The 27,185-nt window shown below is 37.7% G+C and overlaps 1 protein-coding gene across 1 annotated transcript in view; it reads right to left on the reverse strand.

Moving 5' to 3' along the window:
• Window positions 1-8,219: 8,219 nt before the first annotated feature.
• LOC108704869 (vomeronasal type-2 receptor 26) overlaps window positions 8,220-27,185 on the reverse strand; it is a 28,342-nt gene continuing 9,376 nt past the window's right edge. Inside the window, exons 4-7 of the mRNA XM_018241571.2 lie at window positions 22,409-23,239; window positions 16,847-17,074; window positions 16,038-16,161; window positions 8,220-9,118 (exon numbers count right to left, since the gene is read on the reverse strand). Of these exons, the coding sequence (XP_018097060.2) occupies window positions 8,220-9,118; window positions 16,038-16,161; window positions 16,847-17,074; window positions 22,409-23,239 (2,082 nt within the window). The remainder of the gene's footprint in view (window positions 9,119-16,037; window positions 16,162-16,846; window positions 17,075-22,408; window positions 23,240-27,185) is intronic.

Raw genomic sequence — 27,185 nt, forward strand, 5'->3', positions numbered from 1 at the left:
AGCAAAGAAATCCAGACTTGGAGGGGATCACCTTTGTTGTCAGTAGAGCAAACAAAGGGTCCCTTTAACTGTTCATATGTTTAACCTTTTTGTTTTTTTACACAGATATTGCAGCGATGTTTCCCCTGCTGAAAAGAAATAAAATGTGTTTGGGACAATGGAGACAGGCGCTTCTGGGTGGAATTTGGGAGGGACAAAAATGGAATTGGTGGACTTTTCTATCCCCCGCAATCATTCTCAACTGGAAGGAATAGAGGATTCCTCTTTTATCCAGGACAACCTATATTTTGCCGTTTTAGTTTTGGTCATACAAAAGAGGAATATGAGAATATGGGCCAGATATGTCGCAATTGTTTTAAGCCTGGTCATAAGACTTTGGACTGTGCTGTTGCACGGAAGTGTGACCTTTGTGGCTCATGTGACCATCTTGCGAGACAGTGTCCCACAACCAGGACATATGCTGATGCTTTTTGTGGGAATGTTGAGCAATTTGTTTTGGTTCCAGCAGCAGAGGATGAACCTCTACAGGATCAGGTTGAGGTAGTGGATCCAATACCTGACATGTTATGGGGAGAAGGTGAAGGGGATACTCTGCCTGAGGATGTGGTTCCTGGTCCAATGGGTATAGATCCTGGCCTAGTGGAAATGAAAGTGGACAAGTTCTCCCTTGAGAGGAAAGGCCCTGATTCTACTGCTTGGAGTAGCCTTATTGAAAGCTTTTCAAGCTCTGAAGATGGTGTGGCAGATGAGTCATCAGCTACTATTGACTCTGATTCTTCTGCTCCTGTATCTCCATACCTGGACAAAGGTAAAGTGGCAGAATAAAAATGATTTTGGTTTTAAAAAAAAAACCAAAGGAGATTCCTCAAAAAATCCAAGAAAGAGGAATCTTCAGAAAAGGGCAGAGGGATGGAAGATACGAGGGGTGTGGAATCTGCTACAAAAAAAAACTGGTGGTGTTGAGCCTAAAACAAGAGCCATGGGTGGGCAAAAGAGAAAATGAATTTTGTTTATATGAAATGCCTTCTTTCCCCTTTTTTCAATCTAAATGCCTTTCAAAGTAGACTTAATTAATGTAAGAAGCATTAGATCCGCAAACAGAAGGGCTGCTATTTTTTGTCTTTACCCAATTTAAGTATAATTTGTTTACAGGAATGTGCTATTTCTGGAGAACCTGTCTGTGCTAAGTGGGATCTAGGTCCTTGTGTATGGTCAACATGTAAGGAAAGAAATGGGGGTGTGGGGATTTTGTTTAGAAATAAGAACTGTGTTATTAAAAAAATAATTAATATTGTTCAAGGCAGGACATTGCTGGTTTACTTTGAGTGTGGGGATTATTTTTTTAAGTTAATTAATGTTTATGCACCTGCCAAGAGGAAAGAAAGGATTGTTTTGTTTGAATGGTTACATTTTTTTTAGGAGGACAATGGAACCTAACTTTGGTTAAGTGTGTGTTGCGTGATAGTGATAGGAAATTCTTGGGGGGAGCTGGTGGGGGGGGATGGATAAGTCCAATAAAATCTTATCGGAAATGGTGGGTCTTTTTGGGTTAAAAGATGCATATAAAATTGCAGGAAATTAATCTAACAAATTTACTTTTTTTTTGAAAGAATTGATTTTTGGTTTTTTTTCTAGGTCAATGGAGATTTTAAGTTTTGAAGTTGAGAAAATGTCCTTCACAGATCATGGATGTGTGAAAGTATGTATACATATAGATGGTGAGAAAGAATTTGGAAGGGGAGTATGGAAGTTAAACATTTCTTTGCTGGAGGATGAAAAAATAAGGCATTAATATAGAGTGTGTTTTTGGAAATGGGAAAAGAGGCGTGGGAATTTTTATAATGTGTGTGATTGGTAGGAGTGGGTTAAACGAGAAACAAAACATTTCTTTGTAAAAAACAAAAAGGTGGTGAAAGAGTGAGGTGTGAGAGAGAAGATTTTGAGAAGTGGCAAAAAAGTTTGCAGTATTTGGAAGAATTACATGCTTTAGTTGAGGATGTGAAGTATTCATTTGATATGGATACCACCAATTCCTCTTATTTAAAATAATACCCAATTTCTTAAAACATACAAGGATTGTTTATTAAATGTATAATAAGGGAGAGAAAGAGACCTTGTTTAAGAATGTTTAGTTTAACTTGTTTACCACTAACCCTTTGATAGCAACTATCAGTACTACTTGGAAAAACTATTTAAAACCAATTAAATAATTTCTAATATCAGTTTGCCACTTCTTATTTATTTCAATGATTTTATATATTCGATCAGAGAACACACCATTAATTCTGTATATATCAATTAATTACTAAGATTCTAAGTAGATTAATTTAAGTGATTATTAAATATAGTGTAAGCGCTTTTCATTTATTATGTTTTAATCAATTCAATTAAAAAAAATATATCCATTCAATTAATTATATATATCAAATAAATGAGCACATTATTAATTCTATATATCACAGTTGTACAATAGAATTAGGGTAAGGAAATTCGAGTGATTATTTATAAGTGCAATTCCTTTTTCAATTAGCTATTTTGCTTCAATTCCCTTTTCAATTCATTATAAAACAATTCATTGATTATTAAAGTGACTAGTGCTAATAAATAAATGAATAAATAAAAGGTCTATTGATTTCCATCTCTTAAATTGCTCCTTGGTTTAAAAACCAGGAAATTGAAAATAGATAATTGGTGGAGTTACTCCCGGAGAATCAAACTCAATTTTTTCTAATCCCTGGAAGTACCACAAAGTGGGAGGAACTGAAGGGCTACGGTCTCAAATTTTATCTTTCCTGTTCTTAACTGGAAGAATTGGAAGAAGCTTTTATAAACTACAAAACCACAAACCCAACAGGCCTTAGAAAGGAAAATAGGATGAGGTAAAAGATAAGATAAGAGCACTAAAAAAAATGCTTTTGCAATTTCCAATCACTCTCCGGGGATTCAATTAAAAAAACAGTAAGTCAAATTTTGCATGACGCATGTTTCGCCAGCAGCTTTATCAAAAGGCAATTACATGTCCCCTCTATTTTGGCATTTTTTATAGCTGCATGGTCTCAATTCCTCAGATCGTCACTTATGCCCTCCTTTCCCTGTTCTGCACTTCCGCCCTTCTGCTACGCAAATATGGAGTATCAGAGTGTCACTTCCGCCCTCCTTTACTTATTCTGTGCTAACGCCCTTCTACTGTGCAAGTTCCCCTTTATCTCTCTCCAAAATGAACTGCATCAATTTCATGAAGCATTCTGTCAATATCCCATTCCAATTATCATCAAATTCAGGGGTTACAAGTTCATAGGCTTGGAACTTACGTATGCGGAGACCTCTGGGTATGTGTTGGCTTTTTAAATAGTTCTCAAGTGCGCACACATCCCTCTCCGAATTGCTCATTCCAAATTGCAGAAAATATACTTAATGTCCACATCATCTGATTCACCGGCCAGATTACCACCCTGCAGATCAGGGGATTCAGCAAAGATCAGCTCCGCTTGACGCTTGCGTAGCACATCTGTAGGTGCCGTGCATTTCTGGTAACACTCCTAATGACTGCATACAATGTTGCGATACATATAATTAAAGAATGAAGTCACTCCTCCAAACTGGTTAAACACCCAATTAAGTGCAGAACAACAAATAGGGGAGAACCCTCACCCTTTTGCTCGCTAGGAACCATCCGCTGGAACACAAACTGGGTGTCATTAGAATAGGTAGCATGCCCTTTTTAATACAAGCATTCCAGTGCTAATGCTAATACAGTGCTTTTTAATGCCCTTTTTTATACAAGACAGAACTTTATTTGCTTTAGTAGCCACAGAATGACACTGCCCAGAATTAGACAACATGTTATCTACAAATACCCCAAGATCCTTGTCATTTAAGGAAACTCCCAACACACTGCCATTTAGTGTAGAACTTGCATTTATATTATTTTTGCCAAAGTGCATAACCTGCATTTATCAACATTGAACCTCATTTTCCAGTTTGCTGCCCAGTTTCCAATTTAGACAAATCACTGTGCAAAGTGGCAGCATCCTGCATGGAACCTATAGTTCTGCACAATTTAGTATCATCTGCAAAAATAGAACCAGTACTTTCAATGGCCACCTCCAGGTCATTAATAAACAAGTTGAAAAGCAAGGGACCTAGTACAGAGCCCTGCGGTACTCCACTAACAACACTGGTCCAATTAGAAAATGTTCCATTTACCAATACCTTTATTGGCTAACTAATATAATCATAGCATGTAAATCGCTAGTGAAGGGCTTTTTGACTTCTTTTAGCCCTTCTCACCCAATCTAGGTTCGGTTTCCCAATTTGCTACTCTCCAAGTCCTACCCCTCAGAAGCCATGTTCCAATATCTTGCACTGATGAGATCTAACAACATCAAAACAGGCTGTCTGCAAGTTTATGGCTTTGAATCATTAGGCTGTATCTGTGCTATAAACCAGCAGTTCTGGATGCATAGTTGGCCAAAGGGACATAAAGGAGTGATTTGCATGTCTCCGCCCATGACGACTTGTGGGAGAATTAAAACTCTTATTTTGGTATCTAGGCAGTGATGTGTGTATGACTTAAATTGAGGTAACAGAGAAATCTATTGTCATATGGTGGGAGCAAAATCATAACTTTTTAATACTTTAAATTGTCATACTTTGTATAAGTTTAAGGAACATGGTATTGATGTTGTAAATTATTTTATTGAATGTAAAAAAGAAATTCTCCTAAAATAAAATAGGTAGAGTTTATTTTTAATTCTAAGGTTATTATTTTTTTCTGATATTTTTAATTCTAAGGTTTTAACATGTTGTTGGAGAAGGGGTATTGTCTGTCTTTTATGCATAAAGAGTATAAGTCTAATATTAAAGATTGGAGACCTATAACTTTATTGAATTGTGATTATAACATTCTTGCTAAAATATGTGCTGAGCATTTGAAAAAGGTAATAGGAAAATTTATCCATTTTGATCAAGTATGTGGTGTTCCTTGAAGAAATATCTGGGAAAATTTTAATCTTATTAAGGACATCATTGAGGATGTACAAAACAGGAATTGTAAACACAGTTGATTTTGAAAAAGCATTTCTCATTTTTACTTTGTGTTTTGAACTCAATGGGTGTACCAGATTTCTTTCTATTGTCTTTAAAATCATTTTATGAAAATGGTTTAATGACACAGTTTATGGCACATGGTGTTAAACATGGGTGTCGCCTTTTCCTTTACTTTTTGTATGAACCTTGGAACCTATTTATGTGTCGTATCAGAAAGCTGTTCCTTTGCCTGGAAGCCAAGACTCTGGGCTAAATGGATGATGTTGTTTTTTCTCTAGGGACACTCTTTCAATACAAAAAGTCTTAAAACAAGTTAAATGTTATTGTTGTGCCTCGGGTTTTAAGGATAATTTGGGTAAAAATGGATATAAGGAATGTCCTGGTATCTGTCTCAGAAAAGGTTAACATTTTAGAGGTTTTGTTTGATAAATCTAATAATGATTTAGTAAGTTGGAACAAAGTGGCTGAGAAAGTTAAAAAAAAAATTGTGGAGCTTGAGAAAGATAACAGCGGAAGGGAAAATATTAGTTATAAAATGGTGATGGTACCCATTTTATTTAAGCTTAGAGATGAGCTAATTTTTTCACTTAGTTTCGCCACAGAAATGACACCTATAGACTTCAATAGAAAAAAAAAGACACGTAGCAAAAAATTTTTGACACCCGTAGACTTTAATGCGTTTAGACAAATTTTCGCCAGCGGGGAATTTTTGGTAAAGCAAAATCAGTCAAATTCGCCCATCCCTGTTTAAGTTTAGTTTTTCCTCCACCAATGTCTTTATTAAGCAAAATCAATAAAGTATGTTTTACATTTTTTGGGGCTTCCAAAGCTGCAAATGTTTGGCTAGGCAAAGAGGAGGGAAAGATTTTCTGGATTTAAATCCCTTCATTCTATTCAGATTTTGTGTCTCAATGCCCTTTTAAAAAGCATGTTTGGTATTTTTATTCATTTCAAAACTGTTTTAAATGGTTTTAAAATGCCAATATGCTTTTGATTTTCTGGCAATTGATAACATTTTGGAAAAATAACGGTTTTGTATAGTCTGAAGTGGAAATATGTTATAGATTTAAATGATGGTAAAATAAATTATAAAAAGTTTGAAGATTAATTCTGATGTTTGTATTGTGGAGAATAGTGATAAGCAAAATCTTTTGTCAAGTTCTGGCCAAAAGGCTATTCAAAGCAAAATTGACATGGAGATGGTTTAGACCACCTATCTCTGACAGTCATCATAAGGGGGTACAGAGGTATTCTTAAATGCTTTGGGATGCCTACTTCTTATTGGAAGTGCAATGACGTTGGCCATATTTCCATTGAGTGTACTGTTGGCAGGGGGTGCTGGGTCAGCAATGGAATTGGGTATGATGATGAGGTGTGAAATAGAAGTGTTCCTTATTTAAAGGAGGACATAAATGTATTGATTCAGAGCAGATATCAGCAGCACACCGTGGATATGAATAAACGTGAATTTTATTGCATCAAATCATTTCAAACAGGGCAACGTTTCGGGCCGCCCGGGCCCTTTATCAAGCCTGAGGCTTGATAAAGGGCCCGGGCGGCCCGAAACGTTGCCCTGTTTGAAATGATTTGATGCAATAAAATTCACGTTTATTCATATCCACGGTGTGCTGCTGATATCTGCTCTGATTGGATAATTTGGCCCTGTAACAGGCGTGGGTCCTTCAGTACAGCACCTGGTACCGCAAAGGTATGTGTTCGAGGTTTTAAGCTCTCTACCTTGGTTTCTGCATAAATGTATTGATTGTCCTGAGTTTGTCCTTGATTGTCCTATGCCAGTAAATTGATAACGGCCCTGGTATTGAAATAGGTAGATGGAGTCAAAGTTGCAGCAAGAGATGAAAAGTGAAGAGAAGTGAACGGGAAAAAAGTGAAAAAAAACTAGAGGTGTGAGAAGAAAGAGAAAGAAAGAACACTTGTCTGCTTTTATGCAGGAGAGAATGGAAGAGATTGGAGAGAATGAAGGAGCTAAAGAAGAAGACAATGTGGATTCATAGATGAAGGAAGAAAGAGAGAAAATAAAAGAAAATAAACAGGAAGAATGGACTATTGAAAGTGTGAATAAGTGATTATGAAATTTTTGTCTAGATGAAATAAGGGCATTAGCAGATTAAGTGCTTCACCTGATTTATTCTTTTTGGAAACAAATTAAAAAAAATAACCTGTTGATTTTTTTAAAAATCAGGGAGATGTGATTTTAAAAGTCTCTAGAACTACTAAAATGAGACTGTTGATGAATAGGCCTCTTAGTATAAAATAGTATCTCTGATAATAAATTGGTATGTTTCATTATTTTCTGAAAATATGGTTAACACCACTTAGTAAATATCAGTGTGGAAAACAATTAAAAGTACTGTTTATTTCTTAAAGGAGTTGGTGGGATTGTTTTAAAAAAAGAAGCTAACGTAATATTAGGTTTGAAATTAGTAAGAAGGAAAAAATTTATGTTATGAGAGAGTTATGAGATTTAAAATGAAACATTGCAGGGTATGGTTGCTTTCGAATCTTAGATGTGAAGTTGGTGAAGAAATTGAAAATTCTAGAAAAAATTGGATGTGGAAAAAATAATCCGATAAATTTGGGTTTTTTGGGGAAAAAAACAAAATATTTAGTAATTTGGGAATTTTTTTTTTTTTTAAATAAACAAGGTTAAATGGGAGTTTGGTCGTGGTTTTAAAATTAAAATATGAGATAAATTTGTGGTTTAGTGAATAAACCCCTTAACAAAAGATGCAAAGAAATAAAGTGAGTCGAAAATAATGCTGAAACATCAGAAAAAAACATGAATACTTCTAAAACCTTGAAAAATGTGAGTTTTATTGAATTGATTTAAAACAATCTAATAGGGTCAGTGCAGCTCACATTGATTTCTATAGGAGCTTGAAACATTGTACGAGGCTAAGTTTTGTATTAGAGGTTTTTGTGATTTTTATATTTAATAAATCTCAACTTTTTAGAGCTTTTAAAAAAAAAAAAAAGAAATCCACATATTTTTTGAGATTTGTGGAAAAAACAAAATTGTTTGTAAATCAGCCCCTTATGCTGGTCATAGACCTGCAGATATGTTTGTATTGCACATTTAGCCCTTTTACTTGTATGTTACAACACAGCTGGATACACACATTAGAGAACTGAATACATATTAAACAGTGTTAGTCTTTGTAAAGTAAATTGGATTTTATGTTAATATCAGGTCTCAATATGATGATATAACATTTGGGCAGAAATATACAGAATAAAAGTCCAGCACTTGAGGTGAGTATGGCAAATATCTCCACACACACAGTGTTTTTGCCTTTGGTGCTCAGATAGGCCGGGATCATTGTGATCCAAACACTGCAGAAGAGCAACATGCTGAAAGTGATGTACTTGGCCTCATTAAAACTGTCCGGTAATGTCCGAGCTAAAAATGCTAAAACAAAACTAACAGCTGCCAGAAGCCCCATATACCCAATAACTGAGTAAAAGCCAATAGCTGAGCCCTCATTGCACTGAATGATGATGGTTCCAGGGTAAGTGTGAAGGTCCAGTTCCTGAAAGGGAGGAGAAATGGCCAACCAAGTCATGCAGATTATTATTTGAATGGATGAGCAGAACAAGACGACAGAATTGGACAGTTTGACTCCCACCCATTTTCTCCATGAGCTCCCTGGCTTGGTGGCTTTGAAGGCAACACAAACCATGATAGTCTTGGCCAGGAGAGAAGAGACAGCTATGGAGAAGGTGATTCCAAAAGTGATGATACGCAGCATGCAGGTTATATCCACAGGGCGACCGAGGAACAGAAACACACTGAGGAAGCTCAGCTTGATGGAGACAAGGAGGAGGAAGCTCTGGCTCCTGTTGTTGGCTCTCACTATGGGTGTGTCCTGGTATTTAATAAATACTCCCAATATAAGATGTGTTATAAGCAAAAACAGAACTAGGGCAACTGAGATAACAATAGAGATAAATGTAGTGTATGAGAGAAAATCTTCCTCTCTTCCAATACAATGACTCTTCTTCTCATTTGGCCATTCCATATCTGGGCATCTAATACAGCTCACACTGTCTATAAAGATAACAAAGGGAAAGCAAATACAAAAATGTATCTTGTTTCTATAAAGTAAGATCCCTGTACCTCTACCTCTCAGTTCCCAATCATTAACCTCACTCACAAAATATGAATCCATGTTATTATTACACTTAGGCTCCATTTGCACTCATGTGTACTCACCAGTTAGTGTAAGAAAAATACTGTATAAAAGAGTTGGAAAAAACATGGATTGCTTTATTGAACATAAGAAAATGCCATGATTTGTGGAATGGGTTGATTGAGTTCCCAGATTACTCAATAACTGAAACTACATATTGCATACAACCTATAGTTGTGATAAAATGATGCATCTGCAGCAACACAGGATGAGACCAGTACAAAGCCAAATATGGTGCAGTATTATCACCCCAGTATCAAACTTCTCTTCCCTTCCCTGTGGAGTTAACAAAACACCATAGGGACATAATGCTATCCAATGCCACTTGATCCCAATATTTCAGTACTAAATACAAGATTTATCATATTGATTTGTTCATCTAGCAATGTGCCACAATGTTTAAGTCTTCACTCTGTGCCTTAAACTAAACAAAACGGGAGAGTTTATTAGAGTTGATGAGTCGCTCATCATCGTCGCAGAGGAAATATTAAGAAAATACTCCCTTGAAATGAATATCACCAAAACCAAAGCAATGATAGTTAACGATGCCATTGAGACTCTGGCTGCTGATTGATACTTATGGAGGAATATATGGATATAATTCAAGAGAAGAGGTTTAAGATGGGAGGAGACAGTGGATGTCTGGGATGCAGATAAGGCAGTTGCTTTTTGAGGAACAGTGAGAAGAAAGAAAAGCATATTGAGACACAAAGGGATATAATGTGATACACTGGAATGAATGGCATAGACATTATACAAAATGATTGTGTAACTTATTCTCTTTTTGACAGGCAGCCAGAATGAAAATAATAACAGCAGAGGCACCGGATATCTCCTTTACAGCCCCACAAAAATTGCTATGTGAAAAAAATTAAGAAAGCATAACTCTGAAGTTTCTTAACTTTGAATTATAAATTAGCAAGACAAATCATGTTAAACGGGTGGTTCAGCTTTAAATTAAGTTTTAGTATGACATTCAGATTCTAAGACAATTTGCATTTTATTTTCATTTTTTAAATCTTTTTGAATTATTTTGTTTTTTTGTTGATTAGCTCTGCAGTTCGGGAATTCAGTAGCTATCTAATGGATCCAATTAGAGACTGGAAGATTAACAGGAGAGATCCATATTAGAAATAGAAGTAATGAACAGTAACATTAACAATACAATTCTAACCTCAAACAGTAACAGGTTTTTTTGACTCATAACAGCTGGAAAGATTCAGATGAGAATGAAAATTCAAAAAATATTTAAAAAATTAAAATGAAAACCAAATAAAAAGTTGCTAAGAGAAGGACATTCTATAACATATAAAAAGTTAATTTAAAGGTGATCAAAGCCTTTAAAGGAAACTCGTGGTTTATCCATTTCTTGATGAACAGGACCTAACAGACACAGGCAGACCCTGAGAGAAGATAACACAGAGTAGAAAAATAGATAGAGAGAGAAGAGAGAAAAGAACCATGGAACATGGAGAGGACAAATATTGCTTGATACATCTCTAAACCTTGACATTTATAAAAAATTAGCAGAATGGCAGAAGGACATCTTCAAGGACGGACAGGAATTCAGGGTTAGAATAAGGGGTAGATTTTTTTAAAATTTGAGTTTGCATCTTTTTCCTAAATTTCAAAGACATAAAATTAAAAAAAAAACAAAAATCAAATGATACTAAAAAGAAGCGAAACACTGGTGAGCATCTATAGGATTTGTATTTTCAAAATTGGGCTATTTAAAATTGTGGTTTTACCTGTACACTGCCTGGTTATACTTCTAATATCAGTTTGCAGTTTTTGAACATTTTGTGCCCTTTAAATGTAAAGGTCTTTCCTCTGTTTCACTTATAGTTTACCTAGGAAAACTCTTGCTTTTTTCAGGGCAACCTCAGCTATAAATATATGTGGATTTTTTGCACAATTCGAATTCAACAAGATATAGGATTCTAAATACCTAAAGAAAGAAAGAAATATATTTTGCATAATATAGAGACATGATGTATATCAGAAACTTATTTTATGCAAAGAAATACAAGTGATTTGGAAAGTCTCATGTCTTCAGAATGTGTCAATACCAAATTTGTATAGTTTTATAGAAATTTCTTTCTGGGTTTGGGTCAAAAACGCCAAGCACAAAAGTACCATATTTTCTACAAACTACTCCAGAGATCAGCATTCTCTAGATTTCATGGCCCAAAATTCTACTAACAGAAGGTTTACTCCAGTAAACGACACATTTTGGAAGCGACACATTCTGATGAATATGAAATGGACAAATATGTCTTTCTACTCCAAACTATCCAACTGCAAACCTTTCATAAATTTTGTGCTTTATATAAAATTTCAGAATATTTAAAAAATCGCCTCAAAGCTTCCATTTTGCAACATCATTTATCTCATATATCATTAGGTACCAAGATAAAACATCTTAAATATGAATATGATAAAACCTCCTAAATATAACCACCAGGGTGAAGTGGCTAAAGCTAGCGACTTTTCACCAGAGTTGCCACCCGTAGGGACATCGTCAATTCATTCGCAATTTATAGCCAGGTGACTTTTGGCTCTGGCGAACTAGCTCTAGGCTGCTAGTTTAGGTAAAGTAATGATAATGGGGGATTTTAATTAGCCAGATATTGACTGGAGCAACGGTACTGCCTGATCAGTTAATGGAAACAAGTTTATAAACTTATTGCACGACAATTTTTTAGCACAGGTTGTTGAGGAGCCAACCAGAAAAATGCTATTCTTGATTTAGTGATTTCAAATGACCCAGAACTTATAGCAAATGTGCAAGTCATTGAACCCCTGGGTAATAGTGACCATAATGTTATATCTTTTAATGTCTGGTGCAAAAAACAAAAATATACTGGGGCAACAAAAACCATGAATTTTGGAAAAGCTAATTTTAGTGCCTTGAGGGCTGCCCTACAGAGTATTGATTGGGGCATTAGGTTTTTAGCTAAAAATACAGAACAGAAATGGTTGTCCTTTAAAATGATATTAAATCATTACTGTTCTTAATTTATTCCCTTAAGGACTAAACGTAGAAGCTCTAAGAATCATCCTATGTGGCTTAATACAGAAGTAAAGAAGTTAATGGGAAAGAAGAGAAAGGAATTTAAAAACTACAAATCTGTAGGGACAGAAGCTGCATTTAATGAATATAAACACTGTAATAAATGTTGTAAATCAGCAATCCGGAAGGCAAAGAAAGGAAATGAAGAGTTAATTGCAGTGGAGGTGAAAACTAACCCTAAAAAGTTTTTTAAATATATTAATAGTAAAAAGATGCAGGTTGAAAGTGTTGCTTCATTAAATAATGGTACCAGTATGGTTGTAACAGATACAGAAAAGGCAAATGTGTTAAATCAGTTCTTTTCTTCAGTGTATACAATAGAGGAGTCTGAGTTCCCAGGCTCACTTTATAACTGCACTAATGGCTCAGCTCAATCTAGTCAGTGGCTGACTCAGGATATGGTTCAAAAAGCTTTAATACAAATTAATGTAAACAAGTCTCCAGGGCCTGATGGCATACACCCCCAGGTTCTAAGAGAGCTTAGTTCAGTTTTAGACCAGCCCCTATTTCTGATTTTCTCAGATTCACTTTCATCTGGTATGGTACCTATGGATTGGAGAAAAGCTGATGTTATTCCATTATTTAAAAAGGGATTACGATCTCAGCCTGGCAATTATAGGGCAGTAATCTTGACATCTGTGGTGGGCAAATTATTTGAAGGCTTGTTAAGGGATCACATTCAAAATTTTGTCCTAGTGAATGACATTATGAGCAACAATCAGCATGGCTTTATGAAGGATAGGTCATGTCAGACAAATTTGATTGCTTTTTATGATGAGGTAAGTAAGATTCTGGACAGTGGGGGGGGTGCAGTAGATGTGATCTATTTGGATTTTGCCAAAGCGTTGTGCCCCACAAACGACTGCTTTCTAAACTATGGTCTGTTGGGCTTAATGAAGTCGTTTGCACGTGGATAGGAAACTGGCTACAGGATCGGGTACAGAGGGTGGTTGTTAATGGGACATTCTCTACTTGGAGTAAGGTTCTTAGTGGGGTCCCTCAGGGCTCAGTATTGGGTCCACTTTTATTTAACTTGTTCATTAATGACTTAGGGGAGGGTGGTGTAAGCAATGTATCAGTGTTTGCAGATGACACAAAACTATCGGCCCAATTAATTCCATCCAGGATGTGGCACTTGCAACAGGATCTTGACTAACTGGCAATCTGGGCAGCTAAGTGGGAAATGAGATTCAATGTTGATAAATGTAAAGTCCTGCACCTGGGATGTAACAATATCCACTTATACCCTTAATGGGACTGCACTAGGCAAATCCATTATGGAAAAGGACCTTGGAGTCCTTGTAGATGATAAACTTGGCTGTAGCAAGCAATGCCAGTCAGCAGCATCAAGGGCAAATAAGGTCTTGAGTTGTATTAAATGGGGCAGAGAGTCACGGGAGGAGGGGGTCATTCTTCCACTGCATAGAGCACTGGTAAGACCCCATCTAGAATATGCCATATAGTTTTGGTCTCCATCACTCAAAAAGGACATTATTGTATTAGAGAGGGTACAGAGAAGGGCAACTAAGCTGGTAAAAGGTATGGAAAATCTTAGCTATGATCAAAGACTGGTCAAGTTGGGGATGTTCACGTTGGAGAAGAGGCGTTTAAGGGGTGATATGATAACTATGTATAAATATAATAAGGGGATCATATAATAATCTCTCTAATGATTTATTTACCAGTAGGTCTTTCCAGCTGACACAAGGTCATCCATTCCGATTAGAAGAAAAGAGTTTCCAGCTAAATATTGGGAAGGGGTTTGTTACAGTGAGAGCTGTGAAGATGTGGAATTCTCTCCCTGAATCAGTGGTACAGGCTGATACATTAGATAGGTAAGAAGGGGTTGGATGGTGTTTAGCAAGTGAGGGAATACAGGGATATGGGAGATAGCTCATAGTACAAGTTGATCCAGGGACTGGTCCAACTGTCATTTTGGAGTCAGGAAGGAAATTTTTCCCCCTCTGAGGCAAATTGAAGAGGCTTCAAATGGGTGTTTTTGCCTTCCTCTGGATCAACTGGCAGTTAGGCAGGTTAAAAAAAGTTAAAAGGTTCAACCTAACTTACTATGTTACTATGTAGTATAAAGACCCCCAAAAACCATCTATTTTTGGAAAGTACACATTATGATGAATTCAAACTGGGTATAGATGTTTTACTCCAAAGCTTTGCTAAAGACAGCATTTTTGATAACATTTCTAAGAACAACCGTATACAAATATTGCAATTTGCAGCATTTATCTCAAACACTTTCTTACATATAATAGTAAAACTCCCTAAATATGAATAACAAGGGTCTACTGAACAGTTTGATGTTGAATATTCATACATATATCAAAGTATAAATAGTGGAAATTCATTTCCTTAGTTGCCAACTCAGAGTCTGCAAATTAAGCCCCCTACCTATGTATTATGTGTTGAGACCCCTTAAAATAGAAACCCACTGAAAACTATAAATTTTTTGTAAAGTAAAGTACACATTCTAATGCATCCTGGGTAAAGACATATTTCTACTCCAAACTATCACGCTGCTAATCTATGCTAAAACCAGTCATTTTTGTCATTTTTCTTAAAATTACCAACATTTTTTTATATTTTATGATGAATCCAAAATGGGTAAAGATGTCTTCTACTCCAAAGTATTAAACTGCAAAACTACTTTAAAGGGATATTCAAAATGAATACGTTTATAGTGCTGCTCCAGCAGATATTGTATATATTCTGTTAATCCAATAAGCTTTATGTCACTGCTGAAATACTACTGTTTCTATAAGGCAAGTTATATATTAAAAGGAAGTTGGTACTTTAAAAGCTCAGCCAATGATAATCAAAACTCTAAAGAATTAAGAGGGGTTCCCAAACTTTTTCATATGACTGTAAATAAGTGTATGTGTGTGTTTGTGTATGTATGAGTATATAAATATGAGCAAAATAAAAAAGTCAGAAAAGCAAAAAATGCTACCTTTAGTAATGTGTGTTGTGTATGTGTAAATGCATGCATTTGTGTATATGTGTAAATTAAGGGCATGTACCATTTTTTGTGCAGGAGGGTCCATGGCAGTGATGGAGGATCCCTAAGTAGGAAGTGAGTGGTTGGGCCTAGGAAGCTAAAAGGGACATACCAAACAACAGACATGTGGTTCTGTTTTGTCTACTATTTAGGGGTCAGTCCTGCAACTATTGCATTGCAGGACCGATATAACCGCCCCCTGACTGTGGCAAAAACCCCTTGTGCAGAGATAAACTATTTACTGTGAAATACGTTGGTACTACACGATTGTCAGTTAAAGCCTTTCCCTGCAAGCATGTAGTACATATGTGCTTGGCAGTTTAAGGGTTAAAGGAACCCATTTCACTACAGGGGTGGGCAAATGAATGCCAACAAAATGGCTCAGGTTTCTGAATCCTGTACAGAGAACTCTTATGAGTATCCCTTGCCTAGTGATCGCCATGCCATAAATTGCCCGTCTGAAAAAATTCACAGAAATGCATTAAAAACAATGGGCGGAATTTTTTTTAATGCGCTTTCATTTTTTTTTTGATGCAAAACATTTTTTTCTCCCATTGAAGTCTATAGGCGTCATTTCTGAGGTGAAACAAAGCAAAAAAAATGTGGTCATCCCTATGGACATAAGGAATAAGAGATGTGGAAGTCTTCAATAATGTACAGTATTTATTAGATTGTAGAATAAAAGTGGAAGTACCAGTTGTATTAGAGATCTCTCCCTCGGCACATGGAACACAATTATAACAGCAGGACTGGGCTCTGGGAATCGGCATCTTCCTCTGTCCTGGAAAACAACTGACTGAACATTGAGATCTCGGGATCTAAATATATGAGAAATAAATGCAATAAGTGCAAACTGGGAGCCAAGTAGTGCTTTGCAATTTTATCATTTGTTTAGGCCACTTAAATGCTAATTGTGATTAACTGACCAAAGCATAAATACTAGATACTCATATTTATAGAATATCTCACTATTAGTGCAAAGGAAGCTTAATATAAAGCACCAGAAAAAAACTTCCTCCAACAATTAGATCTGAACTCTCAGTTATATGTGGTGCCTCACAGGGTTAATCATTTACGCTGCTGTATTTTTTTGTTCTTTTCTGAAATTCCTTTTTGCATTTGTTCTTTTATAGATCTTATTTCCAAGTTCTAGTAAAACAGAGAATACGGTTTCCCTCTCATTAGAATACAAGTGTGTCTGTAGTTTGTACCAGACTTTTAAAGAAGATCAATGTTTGCCAGGCCACCCAGAAGGTAACTGATAATTTAGTACAATATATTAATGTCAACACTATTTTTCTGTCACTTTATTGAATGGGATGTGGATACCTACGCTGCTAAAAAATCTGTGTTTGAAAATCAGAAAATGAGCAGTAGCTCTAACTGTTCTCTCTCTCATTATTATAAAAGAAATTGTACCCAGACAATACAATCACTTCTACATATTTGCTGTAGGAGGGAACGAGATGCTGAGATACACAATGTTTATTATATAAAACTCACTGTATTATCCTTTGTATTCCATGGAACTGATGTTGAGGTTATATTCAGCTGCTGATCCAATGGTGCCCAAGGGGAGAACTCACCAAGGAAGTTTTTAATCAGCAATTTGGGAGAAGCCATGAAGTTGCTGTAGACTGAGTATTTAGTAATATACTCTCTGTTCTCATTAAAGGAGAAGGTTTGACCAAGTTTAGATCTGTACTGAATCCTTTTCAGATAAAGGTGCAACTGTAATAAAATGGAGAGGATTAACCAGGGAAAAGAACTGTTGACTTTTGAGTAGTTTGTTGTGTGTCTCTCAGTAGGTGAAATGAGTTATGGAAAATACAAGAGGAATATAAGGAATAGTGGAGGATGACAAATAATCTTAGCTCTCACTGGTCCCAGTGACCAAGTTTAAGGTTTAGGAAGGCTTTAACATTTCAGAGAATCAGAGACTGTGAAGTTCACCTCTATAATATTCTCTGAAATATCACCCAAACAGCATAATAACACAGGATAATATTAATAAAGTAAGCAGAAGATGACAGCTCAGCACTCAGTATCTTTCCAGTGCCAGTATATTTTGAGTGAAAAGCAGCATCAACCTTTCACAGTTGGTGAAAAGCACCAGCCTAGGGTCCAAAGTCTAGCAATCATATTCATGCTTTATAGATTCATTTACAATTTCTTTAGTCAAGTGTGCATTTTTTTCTTGAACCCACATTATGTGCACAGTGATGCTCCATTGATTCCACTGACTGTAACCAGTGTTGGACCTAAAGGTGACAGCAACAAAGCCCCCAGTCCTAATTGCCCCAAAAAACCAACTCCCCTCTTCAAATAAATGCATCTAACTACACCCCTTGTACATGACTCATGCACTGAATCCCCCACACACAGTGAGATATCTGCACAATGACAAACAGGGGGGTTTCTGCTTGAGAGTAGGGACAAGATCTATGACCTTCAAACAACATTTTTTCTAGGGATAGGATTGCCACCTTGCAACAGCTAATGGGTTTGGTGGAAGCCTCCTGAAGATACTCTGGAAAAATGTATTTTACCACTATATCCACATTTCAGCATTCTCCTTGTGACATGATTGTGCCTTTAAGATGTGGGAGCAAGTGACACCCTATGACATTGCTAGAAGGGCAGTAGCTGAACGAAGGATCCTTCTGGATCAATATTGATAATCCAACTTTTTGGTTCTTTGTTAAAGACAAGAGGGACAAGAAGAACAATCTACTAGGTAATCACAACTGCTAGCAATTCTATTGGTAGACGCTATTGCTAGGTGGCAATCAAATACCTAGAACAAATGTTGTTTCAAGGTCAAAGATTCCTGCAAACACTTCTTTGTTCTATTGGAGATTGTCACCTAGCAACAGCTAATGGAGGGGTGGTCCATGCTTCGTAGTTGCTTTTATGAATGTCTCTTTGTTATAATAGAGGCCTCTCAGGGCAGCCTGGGTTGTTGTGGATCTTCCAAAGGAATGTTCTTTGAGTATCATTATTAAAATGTTAATAATACTAATAATTATTATTATTAATAATAATAATAAATAAACCGAGAGGCCTCTGAATATAACAAGGAATCATCAGTGTCACATATTATGTCTAATTCTACCATAACACTAAGAATATTGTGATGACTCTGAGCTGTCACTCTTACCCAAGGGTCAGCAATATATCAGAGATATCAAATATGTTTCATAGGAAAGAGAACATAATTTTCATAGTGTGGATAGACTAGCCTTGGCAGAGAAGATACGCCTCACAGACACTCCAAACAAGCAATGGTTTGTGACTTGCTCTTATAATAAATCCATTGCAGAATGAAAGATTTTCATGGCAGAAATACAAGTAAAATAAGAAAGAAAGATCAGCTGCACATATTGGGCACAATTACCGTTAGACCCATTAACCTTTGGACAGAGACAACCTTTTTTTCTAATTTAGGTTCTGTACATTTTACCACAATGAAGTTTAAATGAAACAACTCAGATGCAGTTGAACTGCAGACTTTCAGCTTTAATTCAGTGGGTTGAACAAAAAGATTGTATAAAAATGTGACAAACTAAAGCCTTTTTTTAACACAATCACTTCATTTCAGGGGCTCAAAAGTAATTGGACAAATTAAAAAACTGACAATCAAAAGTTCATGTCTAATAGTTGGTGGAAAAGCCTTTGGTGCAATGACAGGCTGAAGTGTTGAACTCATGGACATCAGCAGATTGTGGGTTTGCTCCTGTTTAATACTCAGGCCTTTACTGCAGCCGCTTCTTTCACTTGCTCTTTGTTTGTGGCCTTTCTGTCCCAAGTTTAGTCTTCAACAAGTGAAATGCAGCTCAATTGGCTTCACATCAGCTCAATATTCCACTTCTTTGCTTTAATAAACTCCTGGGTTGCTTTGGCTCTATGTTTTGGCTCATTATGAGACACCTCCCAATCAATGTGAGTGCATTTAGCTGGATTTGAGCAGACAGTGTCTCTGAAGAGCTCACAATTCATTCTTGTGCTTCTGTGTCACATGATGGATAAACACTAGTGTCCCACTGGCAGCCATGCACCCCAAGCCATCACACTGCCCCCCAAATGTTTTATACACAGCTGTGCTATGCTTTGGATCATCAGCTCTTCCCAAGCCTTCTCCACACTTTTTTACTCTTGCCATCATTCTGCTAGAGCTTCATCTTGGTTTCAGCTGTAGATGTTTATGGTGTGAGACTACATGTAGCACACTATATACACCCATATATATTATCGGGGGAATGAAATATGTTTTGGGAATGTTTGTGAACATATTTGCAACCTTCTTGACTGATTACAGACCTCAACAACTTCATTGCAAAGTCTCTGACCAAATGGCAGTGTATGTAATAACATTTTGCAATCGCAAAGCATTTTTTTGCAACAAAATATTTAAAGATCTGAGGGTGGAACCATAAGATAATCTTAGTTTAACTTAGTTTAACGCCAAATGGAGAAGAGATATCTTCACATTTAAAGACTCCTTTTTTTGTCTAAAGAGTACATCTTTGGGACTGAACCCTCTTTGGGGCAGTCAAATGAGGAGGAAAGAAAGCAGAGTCTCTTTTTCCTCAGAGCAGAGAAAAATATTCCTATTCATGTTTAAAATAGAAAGGAGATTGCACCCTCCATTTGTTATTGTATTTGGAAGGAAACACCATGGAGTCTGTGGCAGAAAAACTCTAACCAAAGTTAACAATGGATGGAGGGCACACCAATTCAACGAAAAATTCTAAATGGCAAAATATGAGGTGTAGAAACCAGAAGTTACCCCTACATAAAGTAACACAGTACAATACAATTTGTCTATGGGTTTGCACACTCACAGGTATACAAATTCAAAGACAAGAGTAGTATATATAAATGTTTTATGTTTTACTTTTATGCAGAATAGACAAAAAGGGCAATTCAGTGTTGAATTAATAAACATTATGTATATACATCATACAACTGTACATGTTAAATATACCACCCAATAGTACAATGGAGCAAAAAAAAAACAAACAGAAAACAAGGAACGGAAACACCTACCGAAAAAATGAGAATAGCCCCAACGTTTCGGCACCAAGGCCTTTGTGTGAACCCATAGAAAAACTATATCCTAAAAAAGGTAAAAAATCCAACTTCCCCATCCAGTTACTCCCTTACTGTGATGTCACATTGTTCCTCATTATCCAATCATCACTGAGCAGAACTTTGCTTGCTCCCCCATCTTAAAGACAGAAGAACATCAGAAAGGAAATACAGAAACATGGATGTAGTAGTAAAATGGCAGTGAATAGACCATGGAGCTTTTTGGGGAACCCTCTTCTTTTGACATTTTGTCTCAACAAATTTCTGCCTTGACCCAAACTGTCCGGGATCTTCAGGGCGGCTATATCTAGATCGCAGCAGACCCGATCCGTTAGCCCCCAGTACATCAGTGGCCTCTACTTCCACTGTTTCACCATCAGGTGCTGCAGTTGTTATTCAGCCTCACAAACCCAAGGTGCCTTTGCCCGAGTGTTTTTCGGGGGATCAAGGGAAGTTTTGTGCCTTTGTCCTGTAAGGGGCCCGAAGGTTCCATTAGGATTGCGAACCAAGGAGGAAACACCAGTTCAACACAGTACAAGGTATCTGACAAGGGTGAAGAGAAAGAATCGTCAAGTCCAGGCAAATAGGTCAGTGCAGGCAGAAAGGTTCAAAGTCCAATAAACAGACCGAAGTCAAACAGGAGAATCAATAATCACAAGAGTAAAGCGCATCCAGGAACACACAAGGTAGAACCTATATTGGGAAATGTCTGTAATGTCCTGGCATCTTAAATAGTCCTCTTTTGTCGTCAAACGAATGTGATGACGTCATGACGCTGGTGTTGTGACACTACGTCCATACTGACGCTGGCGTCACACCGCTGCGCCCATTCTGATGCTGGCCTGCGTCCATTCAGAACATGCCACGTGGAATCCATGGGCGCCGCCATCTTGGGGAGGCTGGAAGGAGTGGCGGTAACAGCGCTGGTAAGACTTTCTTACATGTCCACAGTTGTAAACTGTTATTTACGCTGCAACCACAGACTTATGCTTTAGAACAAACCAAAGTCAGAGTGACAATTTCCCTCTTGTCTGGAGAAGCACAAATCTGGCCTCATTGGCGGCTGGAGCAGAATAGGCCTCTACTCAATGACTCACAGGCCTTCTTTCAAGCTATGACTAAACTCTATGATTATCCCAGGTGCACTTCCGCCGTGGAGGCTGCTTTAAGACGTTTAAGACAGGGCCTCTCTTCCGCAGAAGAATATGTTTCTGAATTTCGTAAACATGCTGTGGACTCTTTGTGAGGTGACTGTGCCCTATTTCATCAATTCCACATCGGGCTCAATGAGAAGTTAAAGGATGAGCTAGCATGAGTTGGGATCCCCAAGTCTTTGGAAGAGTTAATCAATTTAGTCGTCATGATTGACCGACAACTTACTGAATGGCACCTAGAAAGATCTGGGGACTTTGTGCCAACCTCAGTACTGCCCAGAGCTACTTTACCTCCCCGACCTAATCCTACTCCTCCCTCGGCTGTCGTCTCTGGAGAACCTGAACCAATGCAGTTGGGTCTCATCAGATCAGCTATTTCACAGGAGTAGCTTGATTGTAGAAGACGCCTGAATCTCTGTTTATATTGTAGGAGATCCTGGACTCAAGAACTCAGTGACATTGATTTGTCTTCTATATTTGATCAATTGGAAGGGGTTCCCTCCTGAAGAGAATTCCTGGGAGTCTGCAGAGAACATTCAAGCACCTCAACTAGATGGTTTTATGCTACTCACCTCTACAAAGCTGGACTGGGATGCACCCGGAGTGTTCACCTTGGGGGGGCAGTGTAAGGTAATGGTCAGGCACAGGTTGCGCCCTGGTGTTCATGGTGTACATGTGCAAGTGCAGTTCGATGTCCCAGACAGCAGTGTTGTAGGAAATGGAAGATTCATTAATATATTTGTGGAATAACATTCATGAAAAAGTTAAATTGTTGGATGCAAACCATGGTCATGGAATATTCACTAGACTCATCAATTACCTGGTGCATATAAATATCCATTTTTCTCTTCTCTTGAGATTTCTTATTAAGCTTCATGTTCATATCATGTAGAGCGCGAGACATCATATCAACTGCCAGATGCACTTGGGGAGAGTTGTGTTTTCCTCTGAAATAATCAAGGTCTGTAATACGCTCCTTCCCAGTGCAGGTATGGAAATCAATGTATGTGTAAATATATTTATACAAATCATTCTTCTTTTGGTCTTCTGACAAACAATCCAAATAAATCATCCATATATCTTCCAGTAACTTGTCTTCTGGGTAATTAGAAGGATGGGATTTCTCTAAAAAGCTCCTCATTTCAGGAGTATCCAGATCATAGTGGTACTCTGGCACAAGGACCAGACTGCAATTAAATATTTCTACGGCATAATAAAGAATGGCTTCCATAGATCCCCAGTTGGGTGAAAGGATGAATGTCTTTTCAGGAAATCCCTTTATATGGGGGTCATAATATACTCTTTGAAGGAACATCATAGAAACTGTTCCACAAAGTATAATAACATTGGTAGAACTTTCCTGAATTATCTTGTTATCCTTCTTCCATTGGAAGTTTTTATAAATATTCATATTTATTCCTAATGAGAACTCAATACAGATGCCTTCCCTGGAGAGATACTTGGCCAAGATCTGATGTTCTCTCTCTCCACTGATATCATCAGATGTAATTACCCCAACCCAGGTCCAGCCAAAATGTCTCAGTAATTTACTCATAACAAAATAATGGGATTCATCACTCTGTACTGTCCGGAATACATATGGGAACATGACTCTGTCACTGAGCAATGGGTCTGTAGCTCCATAACTGATCTGTAGGGATGAGTATAAGATAAACTGTGGCAACTGCAACATGATACACTAAGAGGCTAAATTCTCTGTTCTCTATGATTTAAGATTTAATAGCAGTTTATACACAAACAATCTTACATTTGTTACTGGCCAGTCTACAGAGAATAACCCCCTACTGTAAATGATAAGGATATTAGAAGTCACTGAGGGGTTGTTCTGTGACCATATAAAGGCACAAGGCTGCAGGCTGAGTTATACAGGGAACTCTGAGTATCACTCATGTATTATAAGGGATAATGTACCCCCTACTGTAAATGATAAGGATATTAGAAGTCACTGAGGGGTTGTTCTGTGACCATATAAAGGCACAAGGCTGCAGGCTGAGTTATACAGGGAACTCTGAGTATCACTCATGTATTATAAGGGATAATGTACCCCCTACTGTAAATGATAAGGATATTAGAAGTCACTGAGGGGTTGTTCTGTGACCATATAAAGACACAAGGCTGCAGGCTGAGTTATACAGGGAACTCTGAGTATCACTCATGTATTATAAGGGATAATGTACCCCCTACTGTAAATGATAAGGATATTAGAAGTCACGGAGGGGTTGTTCTGTGACCATATAAAGGCACAAGGCTGCAGGCTGAGTTATACAGGGAACTCTGAGTATCACTCATGTATTATAAGGGATAATGTACCCCCTACTGTAAATGATAAGGATATTAGAAGTCACTGAGGGGTTGTTCTGTGACCATATAAAGGCACAAGGCTGCAGGCTGAGTTATACAGGGAAATCTGTGTATCACTCATGTATTATAAGGGATAATGTACCCCCTACTGTAAATGATAAGGATATTAGAAGTCACTGAGGGGTTGTTCTGTGACCATATAAAGGCACAAGGCTGCAGGCTGAGTTATACAGGGAACTCTGAGTATCACTCATGTATTATAAGGGATAATGTACCCCCTACTGTAAATGATAAGGATATTAGAAGTCACTGAGGGGTTGTTCTGTGACCATATAAAGGCACAAGGCTGCAGGCTGAGTTATACAGGGAACTCTGAGTATCACTTGTGTATTATAAGGGATAATGTACCCCCTACTGTAAATGATAAGGATATTAGAAGTCACTGAGGGGTTGTTCTGTGACCATATAAAGGCACAAGGCTGCAGGCTGAGTTATACAGGGAACTCTGAGTATCACTCATGTATTATAAGGGATAATGTACCCCCTACTGTAAATGATAAGGATATTAGAAGTCACTGAGGGGTTGTTCTGTGACCATATAAAGACACAAGGCTGCAGGCTGAGTTATACAGGGAACTCTGAGTATCACTCATGTATTATAAGGGATAATGTACCCCCTACTGTAAATGATAAGGATATTAGAAGTCACTGAGGGGTTGTTCTGTGACCATATAAAGGCACAAGGCTACAGGCTGAGTTATACAGGGAACTCTGAGTATCACTCATGTATTATAAGGGATAATGTACCCCCTACTGTAAATGATAAGGATATTAGAAGTCACTGAGGGGTTGTTCTGTGACCATATAAAGGCACAAGGCTGCAGGCTGAGTTATACAGGGAACTCTGAGTATCACTCATGTATTATAAGGGATAATGTACCCTATTACCTGACTAAGGTTATGATGCATTTACAAAGGCCATGGAACTCCCAGTTGAAAACCATTTAGTTGATTATTTTGTGTGCAAATGGGAATCTATAGACAAATAGGGGTGTTTAGGTATAATAGGCGATGACTAAGCTGAGTGGCTTGATAAAGGGCCCGGGCGGCCCGAAACGTTGCCCTGTTTAAAATGATTTGATGCAATAAAATACACGTTTGTTCATATCTACGGTGTGCTGCTGATATCTGCTCTGATAAGCTGAGTGTCTCAACAGCTGCCCAGACCACACTGAGCATGTGCAGTGCTTAGAATTCCCCTTGATAAAGGCTTTTTCACCGAAATGTCAGGGTGATTCTCATTCTTTGACAAGAGTGTCAGCTCACTTGTACAGCCTGGTCTTTGAAACACACTTTGGTGGTATGTAAATGCAAAAAATCCTGTCTTTAACAGGTAAAATGTTTGATTTACTTTGATTGTACAGAGCATTGTTTGGTATGCAATTCTATTATATATATAAAAAAACCCTTTTTAGAATACCATTGTGGGGAATAATTAATTATTATTTTTTGAGTGTGCAAACCCTGTTTATTTGCAATAGAGTGTCTGTGGCCACTGTTTGGGATTGGTTTGTTTTTTTTTGAACCTCTTAAAAAGACAGCTTGCGTGTCTATTTAATTGGAGTGCCCTCCACCCATTCTTGTTTAGGGACTGATATTTACTTTGCATTCCCCTAAGGATTGTCACAAAGGGGACCCTTAGCCTGAGGAAGCGAGTAATTCCCTATTTCCTGGGTTGAAACATTACAGCGAAATATCCCAGGTTTAGCCACTAGATGGCACTGTGTTATACTATAAAACCTGTACTGTAACCTATACTGTAAATCCCCTTCCTTGAGAAGGCAGGAAGGGTGAAGTGGAACCAATCAGGATCAGGTCTAGCAATTATAGATGTAGCGCTATAGTAAATTGAGTGCACCTAACTCTACTATGGGCTTCACTCCTATTACATATGCTCCGGATGAGACCTTAAATCTTAGGGAGTGAGCCTTCGCATCGAGGTGGAAGCAGGGTGTAGTGCAACTGTAACAGTAATCAGGGTGCAAAGAATTGGGCGCCAGTGGTTCTTATAACTTAACCAAATAACAGATTTATTGAGCACAGTATACAATCCTCAGTGTAGTGTACATAGATCAGAACATTGCAGGTTCATACAGTACATTGAATAGGCAGTACTCACAAACCCTTTGGTCAGGATGATTCTCCTCAGAGATAGGAACAATACATGCAGCTTTGAGGAGGTACACCCAGCTTTCAGCCTTTTCCCTAAGTGGAACCTGAGGGGAATCTATCTACCCTAGGTCTGTACACTTAGTCCCTACTTCTGGGCAATGAGTACCCTGGGATCTTAATCCCACTACAATCCTCGTAGGAGCCTCAAGCTGCTCAGCTACATAAACTGACTCTATCACTCCTAGAGTGATCTATAAGTGTGAGTAGCCTATTCTTACTAGACCTGACCTGTCTAGGTTCCAACTCGAGCTCTGCCTCCTGCACAGGCTAGAGCCAGCACAAGATGGACACTGAAATCTGCCTTCAGAGCCTTTATACTCTAGCACAGTGCCATCTGCTGGTCACTAGGGGCAACAGCAAGAGTCAACAGTACCCCTCCCAACTGTATTTTAGGACCCATTTAGGTGTCCATAACATGGAGGGACTGCCTGCACAAAATACTAGGGGTGGCTATTCTACACATCCCTACATTCTCCCCCTGGTGAATTCCTTACGTCCCGGCAAGGAACATATTCAATCACAAGGCAAGAATACATTACAACAATAACACATGTATTGCATTTACTGTACGGTTAACATTTCCATAGTGGCCTCTCCATAGGCCTACTGGGGAACCATGGTCAACCTGAAAGAAAGCAGTTTAGGCATATCATGCTAGAAGCCCATTACAAAAAATAAGCAGTTAAGGCACATCTTGCTAGAAACCATTTTGAGAAATATATCTCTATCATAGAACAGTGGTCTAAGTCTTCTCACTACTGGAGACTTAGTACATATCAAACACTTTACCAAAAAGTGACACTTAGCCATTACCTTATAACCTCTTCGGGGTAACTCTCCTGAGTAACCCAGGTACAATGGCATATCTGAAAGAGAACAGCAGCATAGAAAAACATTGGACTGTCACTGAACTGTGCCTTTATTAGCTTCATATTTCATATCATTATGGCAACCACTCTTGAGTACTGTCCAGGTACCCTTGGTCAACAATTCTCTGAAAAGAAAGGCACAAGTTAGACATACTGTTTTTCCTCAAATACTTT

This window comes from Xenopus laevis, chromosome 1L (genome assembly GCF_017654675.1).
Source record: "Xenopus laevis strain J_2021 chromosome 1L, Xenopus_laevis_v10.1, whole genome shotgun sequence".
Taxonomy (NCBI): Eukaryota; Metazoa; Chordata; class Amphibia; order Anura; family Pipidae; genus Xenopus; species Xenopus laevis.